Consider the following 27258-nt stretch of genomic DNA (forward strand, 5'->3'; position numbering starts at 1 on the left):
CAAGGCCAAAATGGAGTCACTGAGACTAGGCCAAGCCATCAAACTGGGACTCAATATGCAACCTAATGGCAGTTTTAACCTTCCCCAGAAACATAGTCCTAAGCAGTCAGTCAGGAATTTTCTGGCTAGCACCAATGAGGTCATCTGTCATGTGGGCCCTCTCTACCCTTCCTGCAAAGAAAGACGAGCTAATCTGTTGATCAGAACTCCTGCTCTTCCCGCTAAGGAAAAATGACCTTGCCTGAAATACTCCTTTCTTTTGCTAATAACTTCCTTGCCCTACCCTCCTTCCTATAAAAACACCTCCTCTGAGCTCCTTGGTGGAACTTCCTGATGGATGCTGCCAAATTCATGAGTCGCCTGATGAAGCCAATCAGTTCTTCAAATTTACTAGGTTGAATTTCGTTTCTTTTTTAAATATTTTTTTTTTAATTTTTATTTATTTATGATAGTCACAGAGAGAGAAAGAGAGGCAGAGACACAGGCAGAGAGAAGCAGGCTCCATGTACCGGGAGCCCGACATGGGAATCGATCCTGGGTCTCCAGGATCGTGCCCTAGGCCAAAGGCAGGCGCCAAACCACTGCGCCACCCAGGGATCCCTGAATTTCGTTTCTTAAGAGAGCCCACACACAACTGAGGAGCAAAGTCCAGCCTGTGTTCAGGGCCCTGGGTCACCCCAAGATGGAGGAAGGCATCAAAATCACCACCAAGAGTGAACTTTCTGCCCATGCAGAAGGAAGAGGGCTCAGAGACCAAGTGCTGCTGACTTAACAAAAATAAGGCAGTGTGGCTTCTTGCACCTGAGCCTATGACCTGATTCAAAACCACTGGACAGTATCCAAGCCACATGGAGGCATGTATGGAAGGTAACCCATGGGACTGGTGGGGAAGGAGGGCAGGCAAGGGGTTAGGGTAGGCGTCTCCCCAGGGCTGAGCAGGGAGTTGGTAAAGACTAGGCTTGAAACTGGAACAAGGTGGAGAGCTCTGAGGGGGCCTGGGAGCTCCTTATAAACCCATCTCAGGGGCTGCTAGAGTCTCACTTGGCTTTTTACTGGAGGCAGAAGCTTCTTTTTATTTATTTATTTATTTTAAGATTTTTATTATTTTATTTGGTAGAGAGAGTGCGTGTACAGGTGGAAGAGGAGCAGAGGGAGAGAGAGAAGCAGGCTCTCCACTAAGCAGGGAGCCCAATGCAGGGCTTGATCCCAGGACCTCGAGATCATGACCTGAGCCAAAGTCAGACACTTAACCAAATGAGCCACCTAGGTGCCTCACCAGAGGCTTCTTTTAAATACCTCAGCATCTTGGTCAACGTGCCCAGAAGGCCCTCATCACTGTCACCCCCTGCTAACCAATAAGGTATCTGTTTAAGTAGAAAAGGGCACCCCTCCAGGCCTTTGTGTGAATTACGAAAAGATGCCTTCCTCCCAGACAGACACAGAGAGACACAGCTAGGGCTCAAAGCAAAGCCAGGGGGTATTTCAGCCCTCACTCAGCCCCTGCTGGACCTGGGTTTGCTGGAAGAGATAAGTGAGGCAGAGAAATCTGAAAGGTTAGGACTTTGCCTTCTTAAGTGCAAAACAGCTCCTTTTCTTCATATTATCCAAAGCATTCATTTGATTCTTGGCAACTATAAACTCCAGAAAATCCCACCATCACTCTTAGAGAAAAGTTTCTGTGTAAAAGTTCATTTCAGCAATGCCTATAACACAAACACCCCAATAGCAAAGCCCTTGGAGGTGTGGGGTGGCCCTCAGGTGACTGATGCCCTTTGTCTAGGCCCCAGAGCCTCTGGGAAGCCAGCCTTTATCTGTGGTTGTCTTGAGGTTCAAGTCCACTGAGTCCAAGAAGGTCAAGAGTGAGGCCATAATAGAATCTGTGAATGCTGACAGTCCAGTTACTCTAGAATAAGCACATTCCTTACATTTACACATTTGAGTGCCAAGTGCTAGTGATACAATGATGGACAAAAAATAGCTTACAGTTTGAGGCACCTGGATAGCTCAGCTGGTTAAGTATCTGTGTTTGGCTCAGGTCATGATCCCAGAGTCCTGGGATTGAGCCCTGCTTTAGGGCTCCCTGCTCAGCAGGGAGTCTGCTTGTCTCTTCCTCTGCCCCTCTCCCTTACCCATGCTCTCTCCCTCTCTCAAAAAAAAAAAAAAAAAAATCTTAAAAAAAAAGTTTACAGTTTACTGAGAGAAATAGGCTTCAGTAAAATCCATATAGATTAATGTGAAACTGTAACTCTGATGGTGCCCAGTTTGAATGCCATTCTAAGGGACCTCAAGCTTTTTCCTATAGGTCATGGGGGATCACTGAAGGTTTTGGAACAAGAACATGAAAAGAACATAGAGGGATCCCTGGGTGGCTTAGCAGTTTAGCACCTGCCTTCGGCCCAGGATGTGATTCTGGAGACCCGGGATCGAGTCCCATGTCAGGCTCCCTGCGTGGAGCCTGCTTCTCTCACTGCCTGTGTCTCTGCCTCTCTCTCTCTCTCTCTCTCTCTCTCTGTCCCTCATGAATAAATAAAATCTTTAAAAAAAAAGAAAAGAACGTAGAATAATTCCCTGAGTTTTCCCTTTGCAGCAGCAATGACTGATCCAAAAGAATAATTATCTCATAATGAAACATGAAATGCCTCAAAGTATACCATATAATTTGTGTCTGATCTAAGCTTGGCTTTTTTTTTTTAAGATTTTATTTATTCATGAGAGACACAGAGAAAGAGGCAGAGACACAGGCAGAGTGAGAAGCAGGCTCCTCACAGAGTCCCTGATGTGGGACTCAAACTCAGGACCCCCGGATCATGACCTGAGCCAAAGGCAGACACTCAAAGAGCCACCCAGGCGTCCTTAAGCTGGGCTTTTGTGATGGATGATTCTTAAAGATCCCAGAGAGAAATTCTGAAGTTGGCCATACCTGTCAAACTCAGCATGGCCAAATCTTCACTAAAGAGGCTGGCTTTTGCTCTTGAATTCCTGACCTGTTTCCTCTTGTCACCCAGATTCAAAACTAGAGTCGGTTCAAGGTTAGCATAGCCCTTGGCACTTAATAGGCACTAAATAGGGCAGCCCTGGTGGCGCAGCGGTTTAGCGCCGCCTGCAGCCCAGGGCGTGATCTGGAGACCCTGGATCAAGTCCCACGTCAGGCTCTCTGCATGGAGCCTGCTTGTGTCTCTGCCTCTCTCTCTCTCTCTCTCCCTGCATCTCTATGAATAAATAAATAAAATCTTAAAAAAATAATAGGCACTAAATAAATATGTGTTGAATAAGTGAATGGTTGAGTAATTAAGCCTGAGTGAAGAACAAACTAATAAATTGCAGACCTCTTCAACCATTTCCTTTCCCATGGTTCTGCCTTAACTCTGCCTCTCTTTCTCACTCCCTGCCCTGGTGCAGGCCCACCAGCCTCCTAATAGACCACCCTATCTCCAGTCTTGGCCTCCCCTGGCCTGTCCTTGTTCCTTCACTCAGCCAGTGAGATCATCTCAAAACCTGGAGGTGACCACATAACTCCTCTGCTCCAAAATATTCAGTGGCTCTCCAGGGCCAAGGGGGAAAAAAATCAAATTCTTAGCATGACATCCAGATAGGACACTGTCAACCCCTTGTAGGTACCTCTCTTACCATCTTTCTTTTGGGGCACACTTCCTCTTCCTGAGGCACTCTTCAAAGTTCAAAGTTGCAAATATTTTTGAGAAAAGTGAATATAAGCCCCTTTTACCTCTGTTGGTTTGATAAGACAACATCAAAGTGCTAAGTATTTAAGGAGGTAGCAGTACTGACAAGGCTGAGGGGATGGGCATAAAGGAACACGGAAGGACAATGCTTGTGGTTAAGCATTAGGCTCAGGAGTCACATAGGGCTGGGTTCAATGCTGGCTCCTCTTTTTACTAGCTTTGGTCAGGCACAGCAGTGCACCACTAAGTTTACAAGAGCAAGGAGGTATTCATCCAGAGGTCAGCCAGGCAGGCTGGCTGTGGGGCTGCCAGAGACCCCTGGCCAGACACCTCTGCAAGAGTGACTAACTACCTTGTTTGACTGGGACTGGAAGTGTTCCCAGGACAAAATATTTTTAGTTTTAAAACTGGGAAAGTCTGGGCAAATGGGGACTACTGGTCAACCTGTACCTTTGGCTCCTGTCAGCCTTGAATATTTAATCCAGTGTGCTGTATAAGCATTATTTTGCCCATGAGCCTATGGTATGGAGAAGGCTGGGAAACTCGGTTTCCTCATCTGTAAAATGAGGATGCTAAGAGTGCTTACTTCATTTGGCTGTTGTGAAGATTAAGTGAATAAAGCAGGACCTTTTTTTTTTTTAAGAGTTTATTTATTCATGAGAGACACAGAGACAAAGGCAGAGGGAGAAGCAGCCTCCACTCAGGGAGCCCGATGTGGGACTCGATCCCAGGACTCCAGGATCATGACCTGAGCCAAAGGCAGACACTTAACTGCTAAGCCACCCAGGCGTCCCAAAGCAGGACCTTTTGATCCTGCCCTTTGACCCAGCGACATGCCCAGATTCTAAGTCTCTGCCAATCGGATGCCCTCCCCTCAAGATTAAAACAAACAAGCAATGCTATCCACAAATTATCTGCCAGTGTAACAAATGTAAGGTAATAGCACTCCATGTTAAATTGGAAAAATAAACGCAAACTCCTAACCTTAAAAAATAACTATCGTTGGGGCACTAGGTGGATCAGTCGGTTAAGCATCTGCCTTCAGCTCAAGTCATGATCCCAGGGTCCTGGGATAGAGCCCCTTGTTGTATTGGGCTCCCTGCTCAACGGGGAGCCTGCTTTTCCCTCTCCCTTTCCCCCTGCCTCGTTGCTCCCCCCCACTCGTGCTCTCTCTCAATTGAATCAGTAAAATCTTTTAAAAAATTAACTATTGTCATTGCTGAGTGATTACTAAGAGGACTCCAAGAGCAGCAGCCCCCACCCACAGACAACTCTCAAAAGGCTCATGTGTTCTGTTTTCCACCCAGAGGAGGGACGCTGAGTCCATGGCTTGGAGGAAGAAGAAAAAAATCAGACTGTATGGCATTGTGGCATTGGAACATCCTCTCCTGTTGTCAGAAAGCCAAAAGGCTATAAATAGCATTAGCAGCACTGACAGGACAAAGGAACTTACCTTTCACCAGCTAAGATGCGGCAACCGTGGCATCGGTAACAATATGATGATTATTTTATTATTGTTGCTGCCAAGGTTACTGGAAAAGTTAAATCTGTGAAAGGCCATGAGTTCACAATGACAACCCAAATAAGAAAGTCCCAATTAGAAAAAGAGTACAAAAACTGGTTGAAACGCACAAAGAATAGTGCAAGAATAGTGACTATTATAGGGGGATCCCTGGGTGGCTCAGCGGTTTGGTGCCGGCCTTTGGGCACGATCCTGGAGACCCGGGATCGAGTCCCACGTCGGGCTCCCTGCATGGAGCCTACTTCTTCCTCCTCCTGTGTCTCTGCCTCTCTCTCTCTCTCTCTCTGTCTATCATGAATAAATAAATAAAATCTTTAAAAAAATAGTGACTATTATAGAATATGTTTAACCTTTTTCCTTTTTTTTTTTTTTTTTTCTCTTTTAAGTAAGCTCTACACCCAACATGGGGCTTGAACTCACAACCCGGAGATCAAGAGCCACATGTCTACTGATTCAGCCAGCCAAGTGCCCTCTAACTTTTTAATCTTAATAAGTAATGTTAACACATATGAGTACTTTGCTTCTTTTATTAGTTAGATGTCTATTCATGAAGTATACATGTGTACTTGTTCCCACCTGGATAAGGGATGAAACTCACAGGACTGTAAGGAGCCGAATAGTTCAGACAAAGGGAACTGTGGGCAGAATGGGTAAGTAGGTGAGGACAACAAGAGCCAATTAGCTGACCATCCTCAAATCCTGCTAACTCCACAGAACTCACTTCCTCTTCTAAGAAGTGAAGCCTTCAGGTGGTCCTATTAATATAACAAAATAATGTATTAATAGGAATACATGAATTTTCAAAAATGTGAAAGTCCCCATCAGTGCTATCAAACAGGACAGTGAGTTATATAATGCTGCCCAAGTTAGATGGACAACCCATGATTTTGAGGAAAGACATAAAGTTACAAAAAAAACTAAAACCTATGTGGAGGTATGACTTGAAAAGTCTTAGAGACGTAACAAAAAGAAGATCATGCATGGCCTGTGCTGACAGCCTTCTGGCACTGGCACAAGCAAGTCTTGAGTCCTGACCAAGAACTGATTGATTAAAGACCCAGATCCAATAACTTCAACTGGACTAAGATGACATTTCTTTTTCTTTTCAGTCTGATGGGATTTTTGAAAGCCCAGAGAGGAATAAAAATAGTCTCTTATAGAAACTCTAAGAGGATAACAAAATAAATAAAGCAGTGATCCAAGGAAGCAAGGGGGGGGGGGGGGCAGCGGGAGGATCCAGATTCTGTGGGACCTAAGGCTTATACAATTTGTATGCCCCAGGGTACCTGGCTGGTTCAGGTAAACCATACAACTCTTGATCTCAGATCTTGAGTCTGAGACACATGCTGAGTGTAGGGATTACTTAAAAAAAAAAAAAAAAAAAGTTAAAAAATAAAATACAATTTGTGTATTTTATGTATGTAAGAAAAAGAATGCTAAAGTATGAAAGTAAATATGTATCCAGACAAAAGAAGGGGCCCTGGAAGAGAGTGAGGACTAGGAGTTCTGAAGCTTAAACAACATTAGCCTCACAAGAAAACATCATTTTTTTAATATTTTGTCTGTTCTTTAAGAGATTTAAAGTACTCAGAAGAATCAGCCATACCAAAACTTTGAGGTTTAAAAATTTAAGGATGTTTAATTGTTTTCTTAAGATTGTATTTATTTATTCATGAGAGACACAGAGAGAGAGAGAGGCAGAGACACAGGCAGAGGGAGAAGCAGGCTCCCTGCAGGGAGCTGGACGTGGGAGTGGACTCGATCCTGGGACTCCAGGATCAAGCCCTGGGCTGAAGGCAGGCACTAAACCGCTGAGCCACCCAGGGATCCCAGGATGTTTAATTAATTTTGTAAACAATGTTTAAATATTCCAAAGATTGATTTCAAGTTTTATTAGCTGTAAGACTTGAATAGATAGAGCATGAAATAGTTGTGGGTGCTCTGCCACATAAAAAGGCCTCTCTGATACTGAAATAATTCTGTAGGGGGCACCTGGCTGGGTCAGTCGATAGAGCACGAACCTCTTGATCTTGGAGTTGTGGGTTCAAGTCTCATGTTGGAGGTAGAGATAAGTTAAAAATAAATCCTTAAAAAATTCTATCGGGGCAGCCCGGGTGGCTCAGCAGTTTAGTGCCACCTTCAGTCCAGGGCGTGATCCTGGAGACCCGGGATCGAGTCCTACACTGGGCTCCCTGCATGGAACCTGCTTCCCCCTCTGCCTCTGTCTCTGCCTCTCTCTCTCTGTGTGTCTCTCATGAATAAATAAATAAAATCTTTTAAAAAATTCTATCAGTATTATCCAATTCATACTGATTATTACTGGTAGAAGTAATCAGTACAATATAAAACTGAAAGTGGCTACTGTACCCAATAAAATTGTCTTACACACACACACACAATTAGAAAATCACATGTAGGGCAACCCCGGTGGCGCAGCAGTTTAGCGCCGCCTGCAGCCCAGGGCGTGATCCTGGAGACCCTGGATCGAGTCCCACGTCAGGCTCTCTGCATGGAGTCTGCTTCTCCCTCTGCCTGTGTCTCTGCCTCTCTCTCTGTGTGTGTCTCTATGAATAAATAAATAAAATCTTAAAAAAACAAATAAATAAAATCTTAAAAAAAGAAAATCAAATGTATATAATATTGAAAGCTTCAAAAAGTCCCCTGGATCAAACTGTACTTGATAGAAATAATGAGCACCCATAAAACTACAGTGGCAGATGTGAAATACCAGTAACATTTGTACGGATCAAATTTGAATGATGAATTAAGCACTCCTTAGAAAATTTGCCCATGGGTGCTCGGGTGGTTCCATGGTTGAGTGTCAGCCTTCAGCTCAGGGCATGATTCTGGAGTCTTAGGATCCAGTCCCGCAACAGGCTCCCTGAAGAGAGCCTGCTTCTCCCTCTGCCTATGTCTCTACCTCTCTCTGTGTCTCTCATGAATAACTAAATAAAAATCTTTTTTAAAATTGTCCAGGAAAGAATTGACTCACATAAAAATGACTTAGTAAAATTAAAAATGAAAAAAATTAGAAGTGAGTAAATCTCATTGTAGAGAAAATTAAACAGGAAATTAATCTTATTTCGATGTTTTGCATTGTGCAGTATTTTAATTAAGACATTTTCATTTCATTTATATTCTTTGGTGGTTTTTTTTTTCTCTCTCTTTGAAAACTTTTTATTATTATTAAAACTTCAAACAATACATAGGACTACCAGCACTCTCATCCTGGATACCAGATAGCTTCAGCCTTGGCAAGCCTATATAAGAAAATACTTGTTACACATCCTTTTTAACTCCTAGGGGAATCTTTAGCAGGGAACAGAGAAGAAGCTCTAACTCTGAAAGTGGGGTCACAGGTAAAAGATCTCCCCACCATCTATCCCACAAATACGGTGATATAAATCTCTATGGAAAAGAAAGGTCAATGTGGGCTGCAGGTTCTTGCCCCCTCTCCTTAATTTTGGTCACACTCTTTATACAAGCCCTGCCATAATTTCCTTCATTCTTAAATGTATGATTGTCTCAGCTGAATTTATAACTAATCGAACCCCAAATGAACCAATTACCCCGAGCAAATCCACATCTTAGATTTCCCAGAATCCTCTTAATTTCAAACATTTTATCCTATATATCATAAATATGCTCTTATTTGTTACACTGTGTAAATTTCAGTCACCTTACCCTGAATATAACAACGTCCTCATGTTTGCCTCAGGTTTCTGTCCTTGGCTGTATCTCGATTTGGAGGTTTACAGAATTTCCATAGGTAAGGGGTGGCAGGCAGGCTATGTCTGCCCCACAGATACCTTTTCTCTGGCCCACATGGTGTTTTTAAATTTTTAAATTTACCCGCACTTAAAATTCAGAACTTTTTAGACAAAAATCAAAATTTCTGGCGTCTGCTAAAAATATAGATAGATGACACCACTGAGACCATATTCCTTGTCAGTTGCTATTCGTCCTTATTTTGTGTGGTTATTTTTGTCACTGTGGAGAAAAAAAAAGTAAAAAAAAATAAATAAAATCCCCTCTATTATCCAACCTACTACATTTACAGTTTTCCTGCCTGACTCACATGTCAACTTGAGTTTGTGCCCCAATTCTAGAATGTTCAGGAAGGTACAGCGACTACACTGGTGGATGCAATCAGACCACTTAGCATCTCGTTGCCTCGGCTGCCTCCTTTGTTAAAACCGAGACCGTAGCGGCATCCACTTCACTGGATTGAGTTGCTAAATGTGAAGTATTTAAGACAGTGGCTGCAGTTTTAGAAAAATAAAATGGCCCAGAAACCCAGGGACCGTACCTATCTCATTCACTGTTGAATCCCACTGACCAGCACATAACTTGGAACAAAAGAGGCAGCAATACATACTTTTTACCAAAATAAGTGAGGCATGAGGGAGCCTAACAATCTAGCGAAGGAGCTGACCGACGTGCTCTCTCTACAGGAGGGACAGAACACTGCTACGTGAAGGATGGTTTAAACAATCGGGGAGGCAGAGGGGACAGGAGGTGGGCAGGGGCGTCCTGGGGGAGAGGTGTATGTTACTGCAGCCTCGCCGGGGAAAATCAGGACGAGGAAATGCCAACAAACGAAGACAACCTGGCTTTTTGTTTTGGTTTGGTTTGGTTTTTTGCTAATGAACTAGCAATCCCACCACGTGCCTCGCAGACAGCGTGGCGAGGTCACCGAGTGCGCAAGCGCCGCACGATGACGAGGCGGAGTCGCCGAAGCAAGAATTTTGCGGGGCGGGGTGCTGTGTTGATTAAGGCGTCATCTGATTGGTGACAGTTTGGCGGGAAAAGGAAGACGCCGAACAAAGGAAGTGACGTAAAGTGTCGTTCACGGGGGGGAGGGGGGATTATACGGCCGGAGATTCGTAATTGTCATTTTGATTGGTTGTTACTTTGAGAAACGGCCCTATCAGCCTCTCGCCGCTCCTTGCTTCCGCTTACGCAACTTGTTTTGCCCTTAGTAAAAATGGCCGTAGAGGTTTCCGGCCCCATCGGAAACAGAGTGCGCGTTTTCTTGAGACAGGAAAAAGCGTAGAGTTCGTGAGCATTGATTGGCTGAAGCCAGAAGCGTCCTGGACGCTGATTGGCTCCGTCGTTCGCGGGAAGGAGTTTGTGGCACCAGCGGGAAGTGCGCTTAGCACTGCGGCCGCAACAGGGTTCTGAGGAGTCCGGCGAGCCCACCTGACGGGAGTGTCGCGGACCTCTTTCCTGAGGGAATAGTGACCAAGATGTGGTTCGGTAAGCATGAGAGTCGCGAGGAGGATAGAGCGAGAGGGCGGGGGTCGGAGAGAGGCGCGCGGCGGTGGGAGTGGAGGAGGCACAGGGTGGCGAAGGGGCGGGGGGCCGGGGCACGGCGGTGGGACAGGTTAGCGCGGTGCTGGGGGTGCTTGGCGGTGGGGGGAGTCTGAGGGGGCCTGGTGTTGTCGAGAGGCTCGGGAAGCAGCGCGGGCACTAATACTGCCGTTTCAAACCAGGCGGATCTGAGAGCTACGGCAGCTCCGCCTTTAGCGGAGCCGGCGGCTACACGCAGTCCCCGGGGGGCTTTGGATCGCCGACACCTTCGCAGGCTGAAAAGAAATCAGTAGGTTGAAAGAGTATTTCGTTTTCTTTCTTTCTGTCTTGAAGCTCCTAACACCCCTGGGAGAAACTTGATGCGGCGAAAGATTCCAAACCTGAACTGGTTGGATAATTAGCAATTCTTGCCTCACCGAATCTTAGAATTAAGTGCTGGAAGTTTTTGAAAAAATAAACTTTCTCCTACATTCACTTCCACTGTTGAATCGGCTTTATTTTGAAATTTACCAATGTAGCTAATGAATCAGTCTTGTGGAAAAACTGGACTTGTATTAGCCTACTTTGCATTCTTCATGTAATCGATTTTTTTTTTTTTTTTTTTAAAGCAAAGCGGTAGAAGTATTAAGCAGAAACACGGAGAAAGCTCTCAGAAGTGAGAGGGGTCCCGACAGGGTTGCCCTAATTTTTTTTTTTTAATTAAACGTAATGAAGTGATAAAAAGCTGTGGAAAGAGCATGTTCTTGGATAGATCTATGTGCTACCATTGCTCCAACACTATTTACAGGGTTTTATTGGACAGATTTCTTAACATTGGGAATCAGATGGGATTGCTACTAAATGGGATTAATAATACATACCTTACAGGTTGTTGTGAGACTTAATATTCTAGTTTATGGTATATATAAAGTGCCTGCCGTGTAGTCACTTTGAATAAATGGTCCCAGATTTCTTTTTTCTTTTTTTTTTTTTTTTAAGTTTTTATTTAAGGAATTTCTACACCCAACGTGGGACTCAAACTCAGTGATAGAGGCCATAGATTGAGTCACATTCTTTTCTGACTGAGCCAGCCAGGCACCCCTGATCCCACATATTTTAGTTAAAAAGAACACAAGTGTTGGACCCAGAATACATAGTGTCCAGAATCACCTTCTCACTGGCAGTATCTTTAGTGGCACAACTTGAACCTTGTGACCCTTGGTATTTCTCATCTGATACTGGTACTAGTACTACTTAAATCACAGGGTGGTTCTGAGAATTAATAAATAAGGTAATGTATGGGGAAACAATCTGTAAAAAGATGTCCAGATTCTTGTTATTTACCCTTTCAGAAATGAGTTTACATTTCACAACTACTGTTGATTTCATCCTTTAAATGCAAGGTTGATTTGGCTACTCTGTTAGGTGTCCTTCAGATGTGGTGTTAAGATTCAGTATTAGCAGGTTCTATGGTTTTTATACAGATTGAAAAGCTTTTACCTAAACCGTTAATTCAGGAGTGTATGTCGGTGGGAAAGAATTCATTGATAATTCCCATACATTTGGGCGTTGCTTTATATTTTTCATACAATTTCATATAATCATTCCATAAGGTATTGTTTACTTCCTTATACAACAGAGGCTCTGGGAGACGGAGGGACTGCCTAAGCTTCTACAGCTAGTAAGTAAGTGGGACTAGATAGTACACACGGGACACAAATCCAAAATCTGGTGAGCAGCTTCTCTATTGCAGTTTTCTTTTTCCCAGGAAGACCAGAGGGGACTCTCGTACTCTTTGTCTTCCCTAAGGTTGTGAAGGAGAAAGCAAAAATTAGACCATTGGTTTTCATCTTTCTAAGCTTGACTGTTTTCTTCATTCTAGTTGATAGAATTTTTCTCTCAGATCCCTAACTTGGATTGTGTATTAAGACAGCTTTTCAGAGAGTGATGATGGTTATAAGCTGGAAATTCAAACCAAGATCTTTATGTTTTTAAATCTAGTGCCTTTTCCACAGTAAATTAGATAAACACCCTATCTAATTTCCTATCTACTGTAAACCTGTTACATTTTATTGAACCATGTGAAATTTTCAGTACTGACCACTTTTTACCCATAAAAATGGTGTTTTCATACAGTGCTGTCAGAGTAACCTGTGATTCATAGCTAGAAAATAATTTTTAAGTTAAATATTCTTATCCTGGCACACTCTCTGTGAATCTCTTGGAACAAACCAGGGACTCCTTGCAATCATAATAGGTGCTTGTTAAAAAACAAGTGTCTGTGATTTGAGATAAATTTGAAGGTATAGGTAACACCTCAGGCATTACCCATGTGTAATTTTTTTAACTGAGGAATGATAATGTTTGTTGAATACATAATACACGTAGAAATCAGCATTAGTATTTTTATATACATTGTATGTTTTGTTTAGAATTTGAAAGGTGGATGTCCACTGGACAGAATTGGTGGTGGCATGTCCAGGGCTATGGAGCTGGGATTGAACACAGGTCCATAGGACTGTGTAGCACCAAAGCCCATGTTCTTGTTCCTGTTCCCAGTAGTGGTTCTTAGTTTTCTTATGCTGAAAATACAATGAAAATCTCACCTGTGATAGGTGGAAACAGAATATATAGTAGTGAGAGCTAAAACATGACCTCAGCAAATTTTCAGTCTATAAATACCAATATCACATGTAACTTCACTTAAAAAATTCCATAAGGTAAAATTGAAAAGCATTTATTGATTCTTTCGTATCCTTATTAAAAGCTATTGCAGATATAAACAGTGAGGAACACTGACAGAATAATTGCTAACATTTTTTGAGTTCTTATGATGTGCCAGGTATTATTTGAAGTACTACACCATATACTTAATTTTCATCATTTTATCATTCCTAGTTTTACAGATAAGAAAACTAAGATCCAAATGAGTTGAAAAACATGACTATGAGCACACTGCTCCTGAGTGATAGAGCCATAATCTTAACCCTCAAGCCTTTTGTGACTTGTGCTGGTAATTGGCAGGGCTTACGTTATACCATCCTGGCAATGCTCATCATTCAAAATTATGCTTCAGCAGAAGGAAATGTTGCTAGTATCATGGACCTTCAGGACAAAGCTGTAACTGCTAAATCCCTGAGTGCCAAGATTCCATTATGTTCTGTCTTACATGTAGAATAGCTATCAAGTTCTTGGTTTTTGACAGGAAGAACTCTAATCTTTAATCCACCATGCATTGTCTTCCTTGTAGTTATTTCCTAAATGAGTTTATAAGAGTGCATATTTACCCTTAGCCTGTAATGCCTATCCCTTACTGTGTTTTCATTGTCAGTGTTTTCATACTTCAAGGTAGAGCATGAGTGCTACTTCTTGAAAGTGCAAATACGTTTTTCGGGGTCCCATGCTCATTCTATAGTATATCAATACCAGGTTTGTTGTACCTCCATTAGGTAGGAGTGTGTTGAGGGCAAATCATATTACTTTTTTTTTTATCTTTATGCCATGACACAAGCCCTGGCCAGTGGCAGGTGACAATAAGAGTTTATACTGTTGTTAGGCTGCCTTTTTTTTTTTTTTTTAGGCTGCTTTTGAATTGGATTTCAGTGTCCTCATTAGACATTCTTTTGCTCAACACATTGTGTCCTTTCCCTTTAAGATGGCCAGTGTGGCCAAGCCTTTATCCCATTTTCCCCAGACTTCCATCCAATCTTGAGAGCATCTGTCCTTAAGAGAAAGCTATACATCTAACTTTTGTTATATTTTATTACAAGATTTAGAGCAACTCTAAAACTTTGTCTCTGCTAGCCATTTCTCAAACCCTTTCCAAATACCACCTAATGTAATTAGTAGTAGCCAGTTCCAGCTTGCCTTCATCCTAAAACTGAAGTTTGTTTTATTCCAGGGGTGCCTGGGTAGCTCAGAGATGGTTAAGCATCTGCCTTCAGCTCAGGTCATGATCTTGGCGTCCTGGGATGGAGGCCCTTATGGGGCTCCCTGCTCAATGGGGAGTCTGCTTCTCCCTTTGCCCCTCCCCCTGCTCTCTCTGTGTGTATCTGTCTCTCAAATGAATAAATTTTAAAAATCTTTAAAAAAATTTTTTTTTTCAAAAGCAGGTCAGATCATCCTTCCTTAATGTTGTCCCCACTCTGGCTTGTTTGTTCTAGTGAATCCATAATGCCAAAAAAATTAACCACTGATAAGGAGCTTTGGAGTCAGGCACACCTAGTTTGAATTCAAAAATGTGGTATGTGTTAGCTATATGACCTTGGTTTCCATCTCTGTGAAGCAAGGGTGATGACGTTCATTCTGAAGATTCAGTGTTATGTATGTAGAGTGCTGTGCTTGCTTCAGCAGCACATATACTAAAATTGTAAAGTGCTTGGTACATGAAAGGTGTTAATGGGTGGTAATATTATTTTCTTAATTGAATGTATACATATTTTTTATTTTCAGAGAGCCCGAGCCCAACACATTGTACCCTGTACCATATCTCAGCTGCTTTCTGCCACTCTAGTTGATGAAATGTTCAAAATTGGGAATGTTGAGATTTCACAGGTAAGTAAAATAGGTCATGGAAGAGATACTTCATCATATGAAAAATGAAATAAAAGTTATTTATTTAAAAATACATAAATGTTGTTTTAGTTTCCAGGAAAACCAAACTTTTTTTTCCCTTCTGATCTAGGTCACTATTGTGGGTATAATCAGACACGCAGAGAAGGCCCCAACCAACATTGTATACAAAATAGATGACATGACAGCTGCACCCATGGATGTTCGCCAATGGGTTGACACAGACGTAAGCAGTTATTTCTGAATTAGAGTGGGCTTACTTTGGGACTCTGGAGATGGGGAACTTTTTTAGTCTTTTTAATTTCTTAGTATAAAAATAATTTATAAGCAAGGCATCAAAGGCAGAAACCCTAAAATGAAAAGTTACTACATTTGATTTCATAGAAATTTAAAATGTTCCAAACCCTACTATACTAAAAGCAAAGTTAAAAGGCAAGTGACAGAGACAATAGAATACAAACTGTGAAAACAGGATTTTTTGTTGTTTTGATTTGTTAGAGAAGGAAGGAGTAGTAGGACAGAGGCAGAGGGAGAGAGGATCTGAAGCAGTCTCCACACAGGGTTTGATCTCACAACCCAGCTATCATGACCTGAGCCTAAATCAAGAATCAGACACTTAACCACTGAACCACCCAGGTGGCCCACCATTTTTAATTTATTAATTTAGCATAGAAAAAAAAGAATGACATTGTCCACCTCTGATAAGAGTGGTAGGTAGCACAGTGCCTCTACCACTTAGTAGGTACTTACTAAATATTTGATGAATGATTTGTCATTGTTTGTTTAGGGAAATGGATACCATTCGACCTTGATGGTTTGAGTATAAACTGATAAAACCTACCTCAAAAATTAGCTGGTGAGGGCAGCCCAGGTGGCTCAGCGGTTTAGCGCCGACTTCGGCCCAGGGCATGATCCTGGAGACCCAGGATCGAGTCCCACATCGGACTCCCTTCATGGAGCCTGCTTCTCCCTCTGCCTGTGTGTGTCTGTCTCTCTCTCTCATGAATAAATAAATAAAATCTTTAAAAAAAATTAACTGGTGATCAAAATCATCCATCATAAAAATATTGATCTAGCACTCCACTGCTAGAAGTTTACATTAAGGAAATAATTAAAGATGTATGCTGAGATTCAGTTGTAAGAATGTTGATCATAGCATTGTTTATTATAATAAAAAATTAAACAATCTCAGGGGCACCTGGGTAGCTCAGTTGGTTAAGTGTCAGACTCTTGGTTTAGGCTCAAGTCATGATCTCAGGGTTGTGAGATTGAGCCCCAAATTGGGCTCTGCACTCAGCAGGGAGTTGGCTTCCCTCTCCCTCTCCCTCTCCCCCTTCCTCACTGGCGTGTGCCCTCCTGCCCCCCAGATCCTTTTTTATTTATTTGAGAGAGAGAGAGTGTGTGCACAAGCAGAAGGGAGAGGGAGGATCCTGGGATCATGACCTGAGCCAAAGGCAGACGCTTAATCAACTGAGCCACTCATGTGCCCCTTCAAATCTTTAAAAAAAAATTTTTGCCCCTGGGACTTCAGCTCAAGTCATGATCCCAGGGTCCTGGGACTGAGTTCGCATCAGGCTCCCTGCTCAGCAGGGAATCCGCTTCTCCTTCTCCCTCCACCCCTTCCCTACCACTGTGCTGACTCTCCCAAATAAATAGTCTTTTTTTAAAAAATTTTTTTATTTATTTATGATAGTCACAGAGAGAGGCAGAGACACAGGCAGAGGGAGAAGCAGGCTCCATGCACTGGGAGCCCGACATGGGATTCAATCCCGGGTCTCCAGGATCGCGCCCTGGGCCAAAGGCAGGCGCCAAACCGCTGCGCCACCCAGGGATCCCTTTTTTTTTTTAAAGATTATTTATTTATTTAGTCATGAGAAACACACAGAGAGAGAGGCAGAGACACAGGCAGAGGGAGAAGCAGGCTCCATGCAAGGAGCCCGACGCGGGACTCGATCCCATGACCCCAGGATCATGCCCTGGGCCAAAGGCAGGTGCTAAACTGCTGAGCCACCCGGGCTACCCATAAATAGTCTTTAAAAAAATAAAAAATAATTTTCAAAATGCGAGCAATAGAGCACTATTAAACCATGGTATATTCATGATACATAGCTGGTGATAGAGAAATGTATATACTGTCACAAAGTGTTTTTTGATGATATACATAACATAGGAATTTGGAACTGGAAGTTGTCTATAGAAGCCTTTTTATTCTAATGTCTGATTTTTTAAAAAGGTAAATTCTAAAAGGCAGGCAAACTAGTTAGTGCCACATGAGGATCCTTTCGTGCTCTTACTATATAATGCTTTCTTCCCATATATAATTTAGCAGTTTTTTTTTAATTGAGCATTTTAAAAATTTCACTGGCATCCCTAAAACCTTAATGTGATGGGTTTGTATTTATTTTTTAGGATGCCAGCAGTGAAAACACAGTGGTTCCTCCAGAGACGTATGTGAAAGTGGCTGGCCATCTGCGATCTTTTCAGGTAAAGTCAGAAGAAATAATAATTAAAATATATTTACATGAAGCAATTTCTGGAATCATTCCTGAGTTTAGGATACTTAAGATTGAACTAAGTCTTTATGTTAAATGAGAGTTAGATTGAAATTACTTCGTTATTCTCTTCAAAGAGAAATAATGGGTTTTTAGCTTAATATAAAATATAAAACTAACAGGGATGCCTGGCTGAGTCAGAAGTGCATGCAGCTCTTGATCTCCAGGTTGAGTTCTAACCACATATTGGGTATAGAGATTACTTATAAAAAAATAAAATCTTAAAAAAAACAACAACTACTACTAATGGAATGGTAGAGAAAGAACAGGATCCCTGCCTATAATTGCCATCCGTGGCATCCACTAGGGGTAAAAGGGAGGACACTGGATTCGGAGTTCAGGAGACTATACTCTGCTTGGTTGTATAACCTTGGGCAAGTTATTGAACTCTGAGCTGGTTTTGTTTTTTTGTTTTTGTTTTTGTCCCATTAATGACTATATTAGGGTTAACCTTGAGTTAAAAAATTTAAGTACATAACACATTTTTTCTATATTGACAAAATATAACCAAGACAAGTGCCACAGTGTTTTAACCTGAGGTTGATTTTAATGTGCTTGTCCTTTATTCCCATTTTTCTCTTTATTTTAATAGAACAAGAAAAGCCTTGTAGCCTTTAAGATCATGCCTCTGGAGGATATGAATGAGTTTACCGCACATATTCTGGAAGTTGTCAATGCACACATGATCCTGAGCAAATCTAACAGCCAGGTGAGCAACTTTACTCTCAGAATTTTTCTTCCTCTCTGGAAGAACATAGACATCCACTGTGCTCTGGCTTTGATTGGGGGGGGGCTTTGATTTTCTTAACGTTTTGAAGGTTGAGCCAGAACAGAGGCCTCACTCAGTCTGCAGAACATTTTCTTCATGAACTTTCCCATGTTATTTTATTCCAAAGGAAGCACTCATGTTTTTTTTCAGAATTACAAGTTCCTCTGACCCCACTTACTTGGAAGGCTGAGGCCTAAGACAATCTTTAAGTGTAGACACATAATTATATAGGCTGAGCACTTGGCTCCAGGATTATATTCAGAGAAAAATCCCAAGTAGGATGGCGTTTTACTGCTCTTCTTCTAACCTGTTGGCTAAAACGATGCACCATTATTTTCTCCCTGAAGTTATCTTTCTTGCTTCACATTGAAATTTCTCAGCATTATTTTCTGCTGTGTGAATTCCATTTGTCCAGTCTGTCTATGACCACAGAGGGTTTGTTTATTCTTGTATTAAAATGTCTTTAAAAAAAAATAGAATGTCTTTAGATTGGGGTGCCTCTTCTCCCTCTGCCTGTGTCTCTGCCTCTCTCTCTCTCTCTCTGTGACTATCATAAATAAATAAAAATTAGATTGGGGTGCCTGGGTGGCTCAGTTGGTAGAGCATGTGACTTGATCTCAGGGTTGTGAGTTCAAGCCCCATATTAGTTGTGGAGCCTACTTTTTAAAAAAAATGTCCTTTGATTATTCTGGTCTCAGGTTGGAAGTTTATTGGTTACAGCGTAGGAGAGGCTGGAGAACTCATGAACCACTAAGGATGCTATTGCATCCTATTCTGTACCAAACAATTTGGTAAGCACTGGGGATACAGAGAGAAATTCATTCCTTCCTTTGAGAGATATTTATTGAGCCTGGTATGTACCAATTATTATTCTAGGCCTTTGGTAGGTCTTAACTAAGGAGTGACATGGTCTTGAGTTTTTAAAAAATTCACTTAGGCTGGGCTGATGTATGGAGTATAGATTATGAGGCACTAGAAATAGCAAGATAATTTAGGATTAATAGCAACAGCTGAGATAAAAGGTGGTTGGACTTTGACATATTTTGAAGGTAGAGCTGACCAGACTTCTTGGTGGGTTACATACAGGATATAAAGAGGGAGGGTTCAAAAATGACTTCTGTGTTCAGGGCTTGAGCAACTAAATGAAGCCAGCACATTTGAAGGGTAAAATCCAGAGTTCTTTTGGACTTAGCAAGTATGAGGTGTCAGATATCCAAGTGGAGAACAGAATGGATGGTTGAATGTGTAGAAGTGGGTTCCAATGGAGAGGTTAGGGGTAGAGACCGAACTTTGGGAGTTAAAGCCTTGGATGAGATGAGATAGCTGGGGAGGTAAGAGGTCAGAGAGACCTAAGCTCTGGAACACACTAACCTTTAGAAGTCTGGAGTAGAACAGAAGCCACTAGAAGTCAAAAAAGTCGCCAACTGGCAGGAAGAAACCAGGAAATGTGATTCTGTAGGATATGCTTTAAAAAGTATTTTAGAGGGCAACCTGGGTGGCTCAGCGGTTTAAGGGCCTGCCTTCGGCCCAGGGCGTGATCCTGGAGCCCCGGGATCGAGTCCCACATCGGGCTCCCTGCATGGAGCCTGCTTCTCCCTCTGCCTGTGTCTCTGTCTCTTTTTCTCTCTCTGTCTATCATGAATAAATAAATAAAATCTTTTTAAAAAACCAAACAAACAAATAAATAAATAGTATTTTAGGAAGGAGGGGATGGTGATCAACTGTAGAATGCTGCCTTGAAGTCAGGAAAGGTGATGAGAGAAGTCTGCTATTGGATTTGGAAACCTGGATCTTCAAAAGGGAGGCTTTGATAGAGGATGGGGAAAGTGGGTTAAAAAGAATGGAATTGCATAGAAGGTTTAGGGTATTTATTACCATACTTAATGACATATGTGTATGTATCACATATTTCATAAAAATGATTTCAAAGTGAGAATGTGTAGTTAGGGAGTGGAAACTGGGAATATCGACAGTTATATTGAGGAGTAAACAAAACACCCTGGGGCACTTGGGTGGTTCAGTCAGTTAGGTGTCTGCCTTTGGACCCAGTCATGATCTCAGCATCCTGGGATTGGGCCCATGTAAGGCTCTCTACTTGGCTATGGCTAGGAGTCCACTTATCCCTCTCATTCTCCCTCTGTGCTCTCTCTCAAATAAATAAAAATCTTCAAAGCAAAATCCTGCTATCCTGCAAAGAGTTTGTATTTGAGCTTTGGAGATTCAGATCACTTAATCATAAATGCAGGATAAGTGGCAAGCACAGGGTGCTTTGAAACCTTGACATCAAGAAAGACCCCTTGAGGGATCCCTGGGTGGCTCAGTGGTTGAGCGCCTCCCTTCAGCCGAGGGCGTGATCCTGAAGTCCCAGGATCAAGTCCCACATCAGGCATCAGTCTCCCTGCATGGAGCCTGCCTATCCCTCTGTCTGTGTCTCTACCCCTCTCTGTGTCTCTCATGAATAAATCTTAAAAAAAAAAAAAAAAAAAAAAAACCCTTGGAGGAGGTGATGCCTAAACCAAGTCCTAAAGGATACATGAGGTGGGGTTACCAGGACATGAGCCACTTTAAGCAGTGTCGGGATAAGAAACAGCATTCAGTTCAGTATTATTGGATCATAAAATGTGAGGCTTCTGTCTAACCAGCAGGCAGTGTGAAGGCATTTAGCTTGAAAACAGGGGACCATGACTGGTGTTTTATTTATTCCAAACAGTAGGCATTTAATGAACATTTATTGAATGAATGCATCTCCTGACTAGATGGGATTTCTCCTAATGAGCTTCCACAGTGTTCTTATATCTGGTATAGGTACTTAACACATATAATGTTGTATCATCCTATTCATTCAGTTCGGTGGATAAAGCATGGAACACGTCCTGCACCAGACCAGACACAGTGTGAAGGTGGAGAGGCTGGTGGCAGGAAGTGCCAGGCCAATAGTGTAATGACTGCTGTGAGAGGGAATGGGCCAAATGCTGGAGGAGCTGAGAAGGAAGAACACGGCTGACTTGGTTTGGGGCTTGTCAGAAAGCTCTACAAAGGCAGTGGCAATTAAGTTGGGCTTTGAAGGATGAGAAGTCAGTGTTTCCCAGGCAGATGAGAGGAAGGGCATTCCAGACAGGGAACAACATGTTCGAATCAGAGGCATGTTTATAGTTGGCAAGAAGTCAGGTGCCACTGGGGAGTGAAGTGTGTCAAAAAAGTAACTGTCTGAGGGATGCCTGGGTGGCTCAGTGGTTGAGTGTCTGCCTTTGGCTCACGTCATGATCCCAGGGTCCTGGGATCGAGTCCTGCATCGGGGTTCCCACAGGGAGCCTGCTGTTCCCTCTGCCTGTGTGTCTGCCTCTCTGTGTCTCGTGAATAAATAAATAAAATCTTAAAAAAAAAAAAAAAAGAACAGTCAAATAGAGATTTTTGACGTCTAGTTGTGGTAGGTCTCGAATGTGTAGGTTTCTATTATTTTCACAGGCAGGGGGAGCCACCTGAAAGCTTTCCAGCAGAGGAGGGATGTGATCGGAAGCTGAACAGCAAAGGAGGTAGCAAAGGAGGGTTGACCTGAGTCAGAGAGACTAGTGGCTGAGAGGCCACTGGGAGGCCAGGATAAGGAGGGTGGACTTGACCTACGCTGGAGCTTGTGTGATAGGCTGTGGTGACAGATTGTGGGAGGTAAGTGAATGGACTCCCAGACAACTGGAGTCTGTGGGATGGGGTTAGCTTTACTCACTGAGGTGGAATGGAGCAGGGCAAGCAGATTTGGGGACGGTCATAATCTTACTTCAGAGTGTGTGAGAGGGCTAGGTGGATGTATCCAGTCAATGGCTGGGAACAAGAATTTGGCCTAGGAGGAGCTCTGGGATGGAATCCTGGGGGAGCTGTCAGCCTTTTGGGAGATAGGGAGAGAGAAAAGCTGGTAAGAGATACTGAGACAGTACAGTTTGAGAGGTTAAGTGGAGAACCAGAAGAACATGCCTTCAAGAAGCCTATGAAGGGATGGGTACATTCCAAGAGGAATGTGGTCAGTGTGTCTTTCTGAGACTGTTGGGTATGTTGGTTGAAAAGTCATTGGCTGAACACCAATAAAAAAATAAATTTATAAAAATAAAAAAAAAAAAAGAAAATTGAACTAGGAATTCCAAACATAGAAAAAAAGAAAAGTCATTGGGGGGCAGCCCCCGTGGCGTAGTGGTTTAGTGCCGCCTGCAGTCCGGGGTGTGATCCTGGGGACCCGGGTCAGGCTCCCTGCATGGAGCCTGCTTCTCCCTCTACCTGTATCTCTGCCTCTTCTCTCTCTCTGTGTCTCTATGAATAAATAAATAAGTAAAAAATCTTAAAAAAAAAAAAAAGTCATTGGTGACTTCGTAAGAGGTTGCAGAGGTATATTCAGTAGTGAGCGTCCAAATAGTAGTGGGCTAGAGAGTCATTAAGGAGAAGTGAAATGGAAACAGTGATTATAGTCTGCTGTTCTTAAAAATTTGGTGATAAAAAAAGAATAACAGAGTGATGGGAACCATCTTTTTTTCCTCTCTCTGTCATGCTTCATGTCTAGGTGACAGTAAATACTTGAGAGGGCAGTGAGTGAAATGGGTGAATACAGGGGATCCCTGTGTGGCTCAGTGGTTTAGCACCTGCCTTTGGCCCAGGGCACGATCCTGGAGTCCCGGGATCGAGTTCCACATTGGGCTCCCTGCATGGAGCCTGCTTCTTCCTCCTGTGTCTCTGCCTCTCTCTCCCTCTCTATGTCTATCATGAATGAATGAATGAATGAATGAATGAATGAATCAATCTTTGGAAAAAAAAGAAATGGGTGAATACAGCTTGGTGAGCATCCAGTAATGTATAGAATTATTGAATCCCTATGTTATACACCTGAAACTAATATAACCTTGTGTGTCAACTATACTTCAATAATACAGATTTTTTATTAAATAATTATTTTTAAAGATTTTATTTATTTATTCATGAGAGAGAGGCAGAGACACAGGCAGAGGGAGAAGGTAAAAACAAGCCATAAATAATAAATAAGTGCATGTTTGAATAGTAAAGTACCAAGGATAAATAAAGACTATTATAGCAAATCTCCAGGTAATTTTCTTCTCGATGCTAGTTTTCCTCTGGTTCCCCTCAGCAAAAATAAGGAGCTAAGAGGTACCTTTCTCTCTGTTTGATATTCTGTGCTTCAAAGAGTCACTTTATCTTCCCTTGAAATACTTGTTAATGATGACAGTCATCCTTTCCAGTGTAAGCAATTGTTATTGGGAGAATGGCTTAAATTATTTTTGTGAGCTGCTTAATCAACAGGCTATCTAACAATAACAAGGACTGTGTTTAAATTGGTAAATTTTCTAACACTGTGAACTTCTTTCTTAATTCAGCCCCCAGCAGGGAGAGCACCTATCAGCAATCCAGGAATGGGTGAAACAGGAAACTTTGGTGGGATTAGCTCCATCCCAGCAAATGGCCTCACTGTGGCCCAAAACCAGGTAAACACTGTGTGGCTCCAGAAATTCAAGACACAGGCAGTCTTAAATTTGTTACTTCCCTAATGAATCTCTAAGGTTAGGGACCTGAACCATTTCTTTCTTATAAAGGGACTCAGGTTTACATAAAGAAGTTGATTCAGAGTAGTTGCTAAAATCTTTCTCATTTGAATTGAATCTTCAGGTGCTGAATTTGATTAAGGCTTGTCCAAGACCTGAAGGATTAAACTTTCAGGATCTCAAGAACCAGCTTCAACACATGTCTGTAGCCTCAATTAAGTGAGTATTTGGTTTCTAACAACTGGAGCTCTAGAATTGTACCCATTTCAACTCACCAGGGTTTCCTGATAATGAGAAGTGAATTAAAAATAAAAATAGAACTGTCAGCTGCAGTCTCATTGACAGAAGGGAAGTTGTTCAGTCATGGAAACATAAAAAAAGAACTCAAAATGATGGTGCTTCCCGTCACATCACTGATTAACTTGTTCATTTTTTTTTTTTTTAATTTATTTATGATAGTCACAGAGAGAGAGAGAGACAGAGACACAGGCAGAGGGAGAAGCAGGCTCCATGCACCGGGAGCCCGATGTGGGATTCGATCCCAGGTCTCCAGGATCGTGCCCTGGGCCAAAGGCAGGCGCCAAACCGCTGTGCCACCCAGGGATCCCTAACTTGTTCATTTAACAAACAGTGATTCCCATTATGGGCAAGGGATATAATTTTGTCAAAGTTGACCAGATAAAATTTGACCTGGAGGAGTGAGATCTTCAGCTCCTGGTCCTCACATGTATTGTCCCATTGGTGTTACTGTTTCCACTGTGGAGATATGCATTTGACTGTCTGAACCTGAAACCATAGAGCGTCCTTCCAACATCTTTTGTTTCCATGTTAGACAAGCAGCTTCCTGATCCTGATGAAAGAATCAAACAAGCAGAGTATTTTGGTGCATTTTGTTAGTGTAAATCACTTGATATTCTAGGTTTACACAGAAAAGAAAGGCTTGGGTCTAATTTCATTTCCTGTTTTATAAAATGAAGATATTAATTCATATCTCAGAGTTCCAGTGATGATGAGGTACAGAAACACTGTCATGTAGTAGTTGCTCTGTAAATTATTGCTGTTATTAAATAGGCAGTTAATACTATTAATATTATTAAACATGTTACAGATACTGATCCTGAGAGCCTTAAAGGGTATGAAGGTGTTCTATTGTTTCTGCAAAAGGTCTTTCCTTTATGTCCTTCAACTTCCCAGAGGGTTGGTGGGAGGAGGAACTTTGAAAAATAGGTGTTTATACTAGGAGTTTTATGTGCATGCGGACTATATTCTTAGATCCTTGTTTCAATTTGCATAGATTGGCATTTGAGTTAGGCTCTATTTTCTTGCCTTTATACCATTTGGTAGAGGGGTCCAGGGCAGCTCTGTTAGCTATTGTCTCCATGCATTGTTTCAGTTTTGCAATTTTACTCGCACTTCTCCCCGCAAGAGTCCCCTGTGAGCAAAATCTGTGTTTGGCCATACCCAAAAGACAGTTTCCTTTCTTCTGCATCAGTTTGATAATGAGCCTTTTTTTTTTTCTTTCTTTCTTTCTAGGCAAGCTGTGGATTTTCTTAGCAATGAGGGCCACATCTATTCCACTGTGGATGATGATCATTTTAAATCCACAGATGCAGACTAACTGGATCTAATTGAGTACTCCAGGTATTTTCCAGCTGGACCAGATTTCATAATCTGTTGTCTCCAACTGTGCATATGTTTGGTCAGTTGACTTCTAGGGAGTAGGTTTCATCTAGAAAGGGTCTCATTTAACATCCTTTTGAAACTTAGTGCTCTGGCTTTTTTGTTTTGTTTTGTTTGTTTTTTTTTTGTTTTTAATTTTTGTTTTTATGAAGCTCAATTTTGGGCAGTTGATGAGAATATAAACCTGGGTGGACTTTCTTAAAGTTACGAATCAGCCATTTACAACATCAGGACTGATGGAAGTGGGAGAGACATACTACCAAGAGAGTTGGGCAGTATTAATTAAAGAATACTCAGGAGTTTCTGCTCCTATAACGTTCCCTGTTGAGAGAAGATGAGCAGAACTAGGGCCTTCAGCAGGGAGCTAGCCAAAAAACCTGCTAACCTCTGCCTGGTTTTGTTCCACCCTTTAGTTGGCTATATGGTATTATTTTCAGAATTGCACTTTCCTTCACCTTGTCATGACTGCTGCCGAAAGTGTGTTTTTATGAACATGAAGTTCTAGAGTCGTGACCTCATGAGAGGAGAGGGGAGAAAGAAATATTTCGATTTCAATACAAAATCCATATGTTTAATAAAAGTTCTATTGCAGAATCTGTGGAAATGTTTTTTTTTTTATTCCTAAGATGGTATAATTAATACTTTTATAATCTGAGATGTGTAGCATAGCTTGACTTGGGTTTGATATCTTGGCTTTCCCATATTTAGTTAGGATCTTGGGTAGACTACGTCAGTTCTAAAGGCCTCCCATTTCCTTATTTATGAAGAGAACTGTGTCATTTCCTCATAGGTGTGTCGTGAAGATTGAGCAAAATAAGGTTTGTAAAGCATCTACCATTGCCATTAGTAGAGGTTATAAAGTGAAACTTAATCTTGACTCTAGCAATATATGGTCACGTAACTGAATTGAATATCTATTATTTAACCTCGAGATGAGACTATCTAAAGGCCTGCAGCCTTTGGTGAGCTTAATCAGTTCTATTTCTTACAAGAGAGCAAACTAGCTCAAAGATGTTTTTGACAACTCCAGAATGTAAGGTACATCTTGAATAAAAGAACTAATTCTGAGGTAAGTTAATGAGATGTAACATGCAAATAAAAATTCTATAATTGCTCTAACCTGTTTCAAAATGAAACCTACTAGCAGCCATGTGGAAAATGCCCACCATCCAGTTTCTAAAAGTGAACAACAGTCTGGTGGTTGTTTCTGTACCCGAAGAACAGTTCCTATCTAGGGAGCTATACTGATGCTTAAGAAGTCAGTCAGCCAGCCAATATGTTTACCTACAGGTTTGTCCATCCTTGATTATATCCTGAAAGAAAAGGTACTGGCTAAAAACAGGTTAAAAAAAATCATACATTTTGGGGGTGTCTGGGTGGTATAGTTGGTTAAGTGTCCAAATCTTGGTTTCGGCTCAGGTCAAGATCTAGGGGTTGTGAGATTGAGCCCCACATTGGGCTCTATGCTCAGATCTGAGTCTGCTTGGATTTTTCTCTCCCCCCTTTTTTTTTTTTAAGATTTTATTTATTCATGAGAAACACACAGAGGCAGAGACATAGGCAGAGAGAGAAGCAGGCTCCCTATAGGAGCCTGCTTTGGGACTCAATTCCATAACTGAGATCACACTCTGCTCTGAGCCCAAGGTAGACGCTCAAC

General features: G+C 42.0%; 2 protein-coding genes across 4 annotated transcripts in view; one reads left to right on the forward strand and one right to left on the reverse strand.

The window, feature by feature from the left end:
- The first annotated feature begins 10292 nt into the window (after positions 1 to 10292).
- RPA2 (replication protein A2) lies at positions 10293 to 26195 on the forward strand. Its single transcript, XM_077898900.1, has 9 exons — positions 10293 to 10461; positions 10698 to 10804; positions 14947 to 15048; positions 15179 to 15292; positions 17476 to 17550; positions 18211 to 18327; positions 23757 to 23864; positions 24046 to 24140; positions 25455 to 26195. Exons 1-9 carry the CDS (start codon positions 10452 to 10454, stop codon positions 25537 to 25539), a joined length of 813 nt encoding a protein of 270 aa, XP_077755026.1. The 5' UTR covers positions 10293 to 10451; the 3' UTR covers positions 25540 to 26195.
- The window catches only part of THEMIS2 (thymocyte selection associated family member 2), a 36089-nt gene continuing 20882 nt past the window's right edge, over positions 12052 to 27258 (reverse strand). For 2 of the 3 annotated variants that reach the window (XM_077898896.1, XM_077898898.1), the window contains exon 6: positions 22513 to 24771. In XM_077898896.1, coding sequence (XP_077755022.1) covers positions 24629 to 24771 — 143 coding nt within the window. In that variant the 3' untranslated portion in view covers positions 22513 to 24628. Of the gene's footprint in view, positions 12299 to 22512; positions 24772 to 27258 lie in introns of those variants that run through there. The other variant, XM_077898897.1, reaches the window with a different exon arrangement.

Source organism: Canis aureus, chromosome 5 (genome assembly GCF_053574225.1).
Source record: "Canis aureus isolate CA01 chromosome 5, VMU_Caureus_v.1.0, whole genome shotgun sequence".
NCBI lineage: Eukaryota > Metazoa > Chordata > Mammalia > Carnivora > Canidae > Canis > Canis aureus.

Bases quoted from the DNA above. Each gene is read 5' to 3' on its own strand.
- RPA2 (XM_077898900.1), top strand. The intron at 15,049-15,178 runs GTAAGTAAAATA...CTTCTGATCTAG, and splicing joins GGAATGTTGAGATTTCACAG to GTCACTATTGTGGGTATAAT. The intron at 23,865-24,045 runs GTAAACACTGTG...TTGAATCTTCAG, and splicing joins TCACTGTGGCCCAAAACCAG to GTGCTGAATTTGATTAAGGC.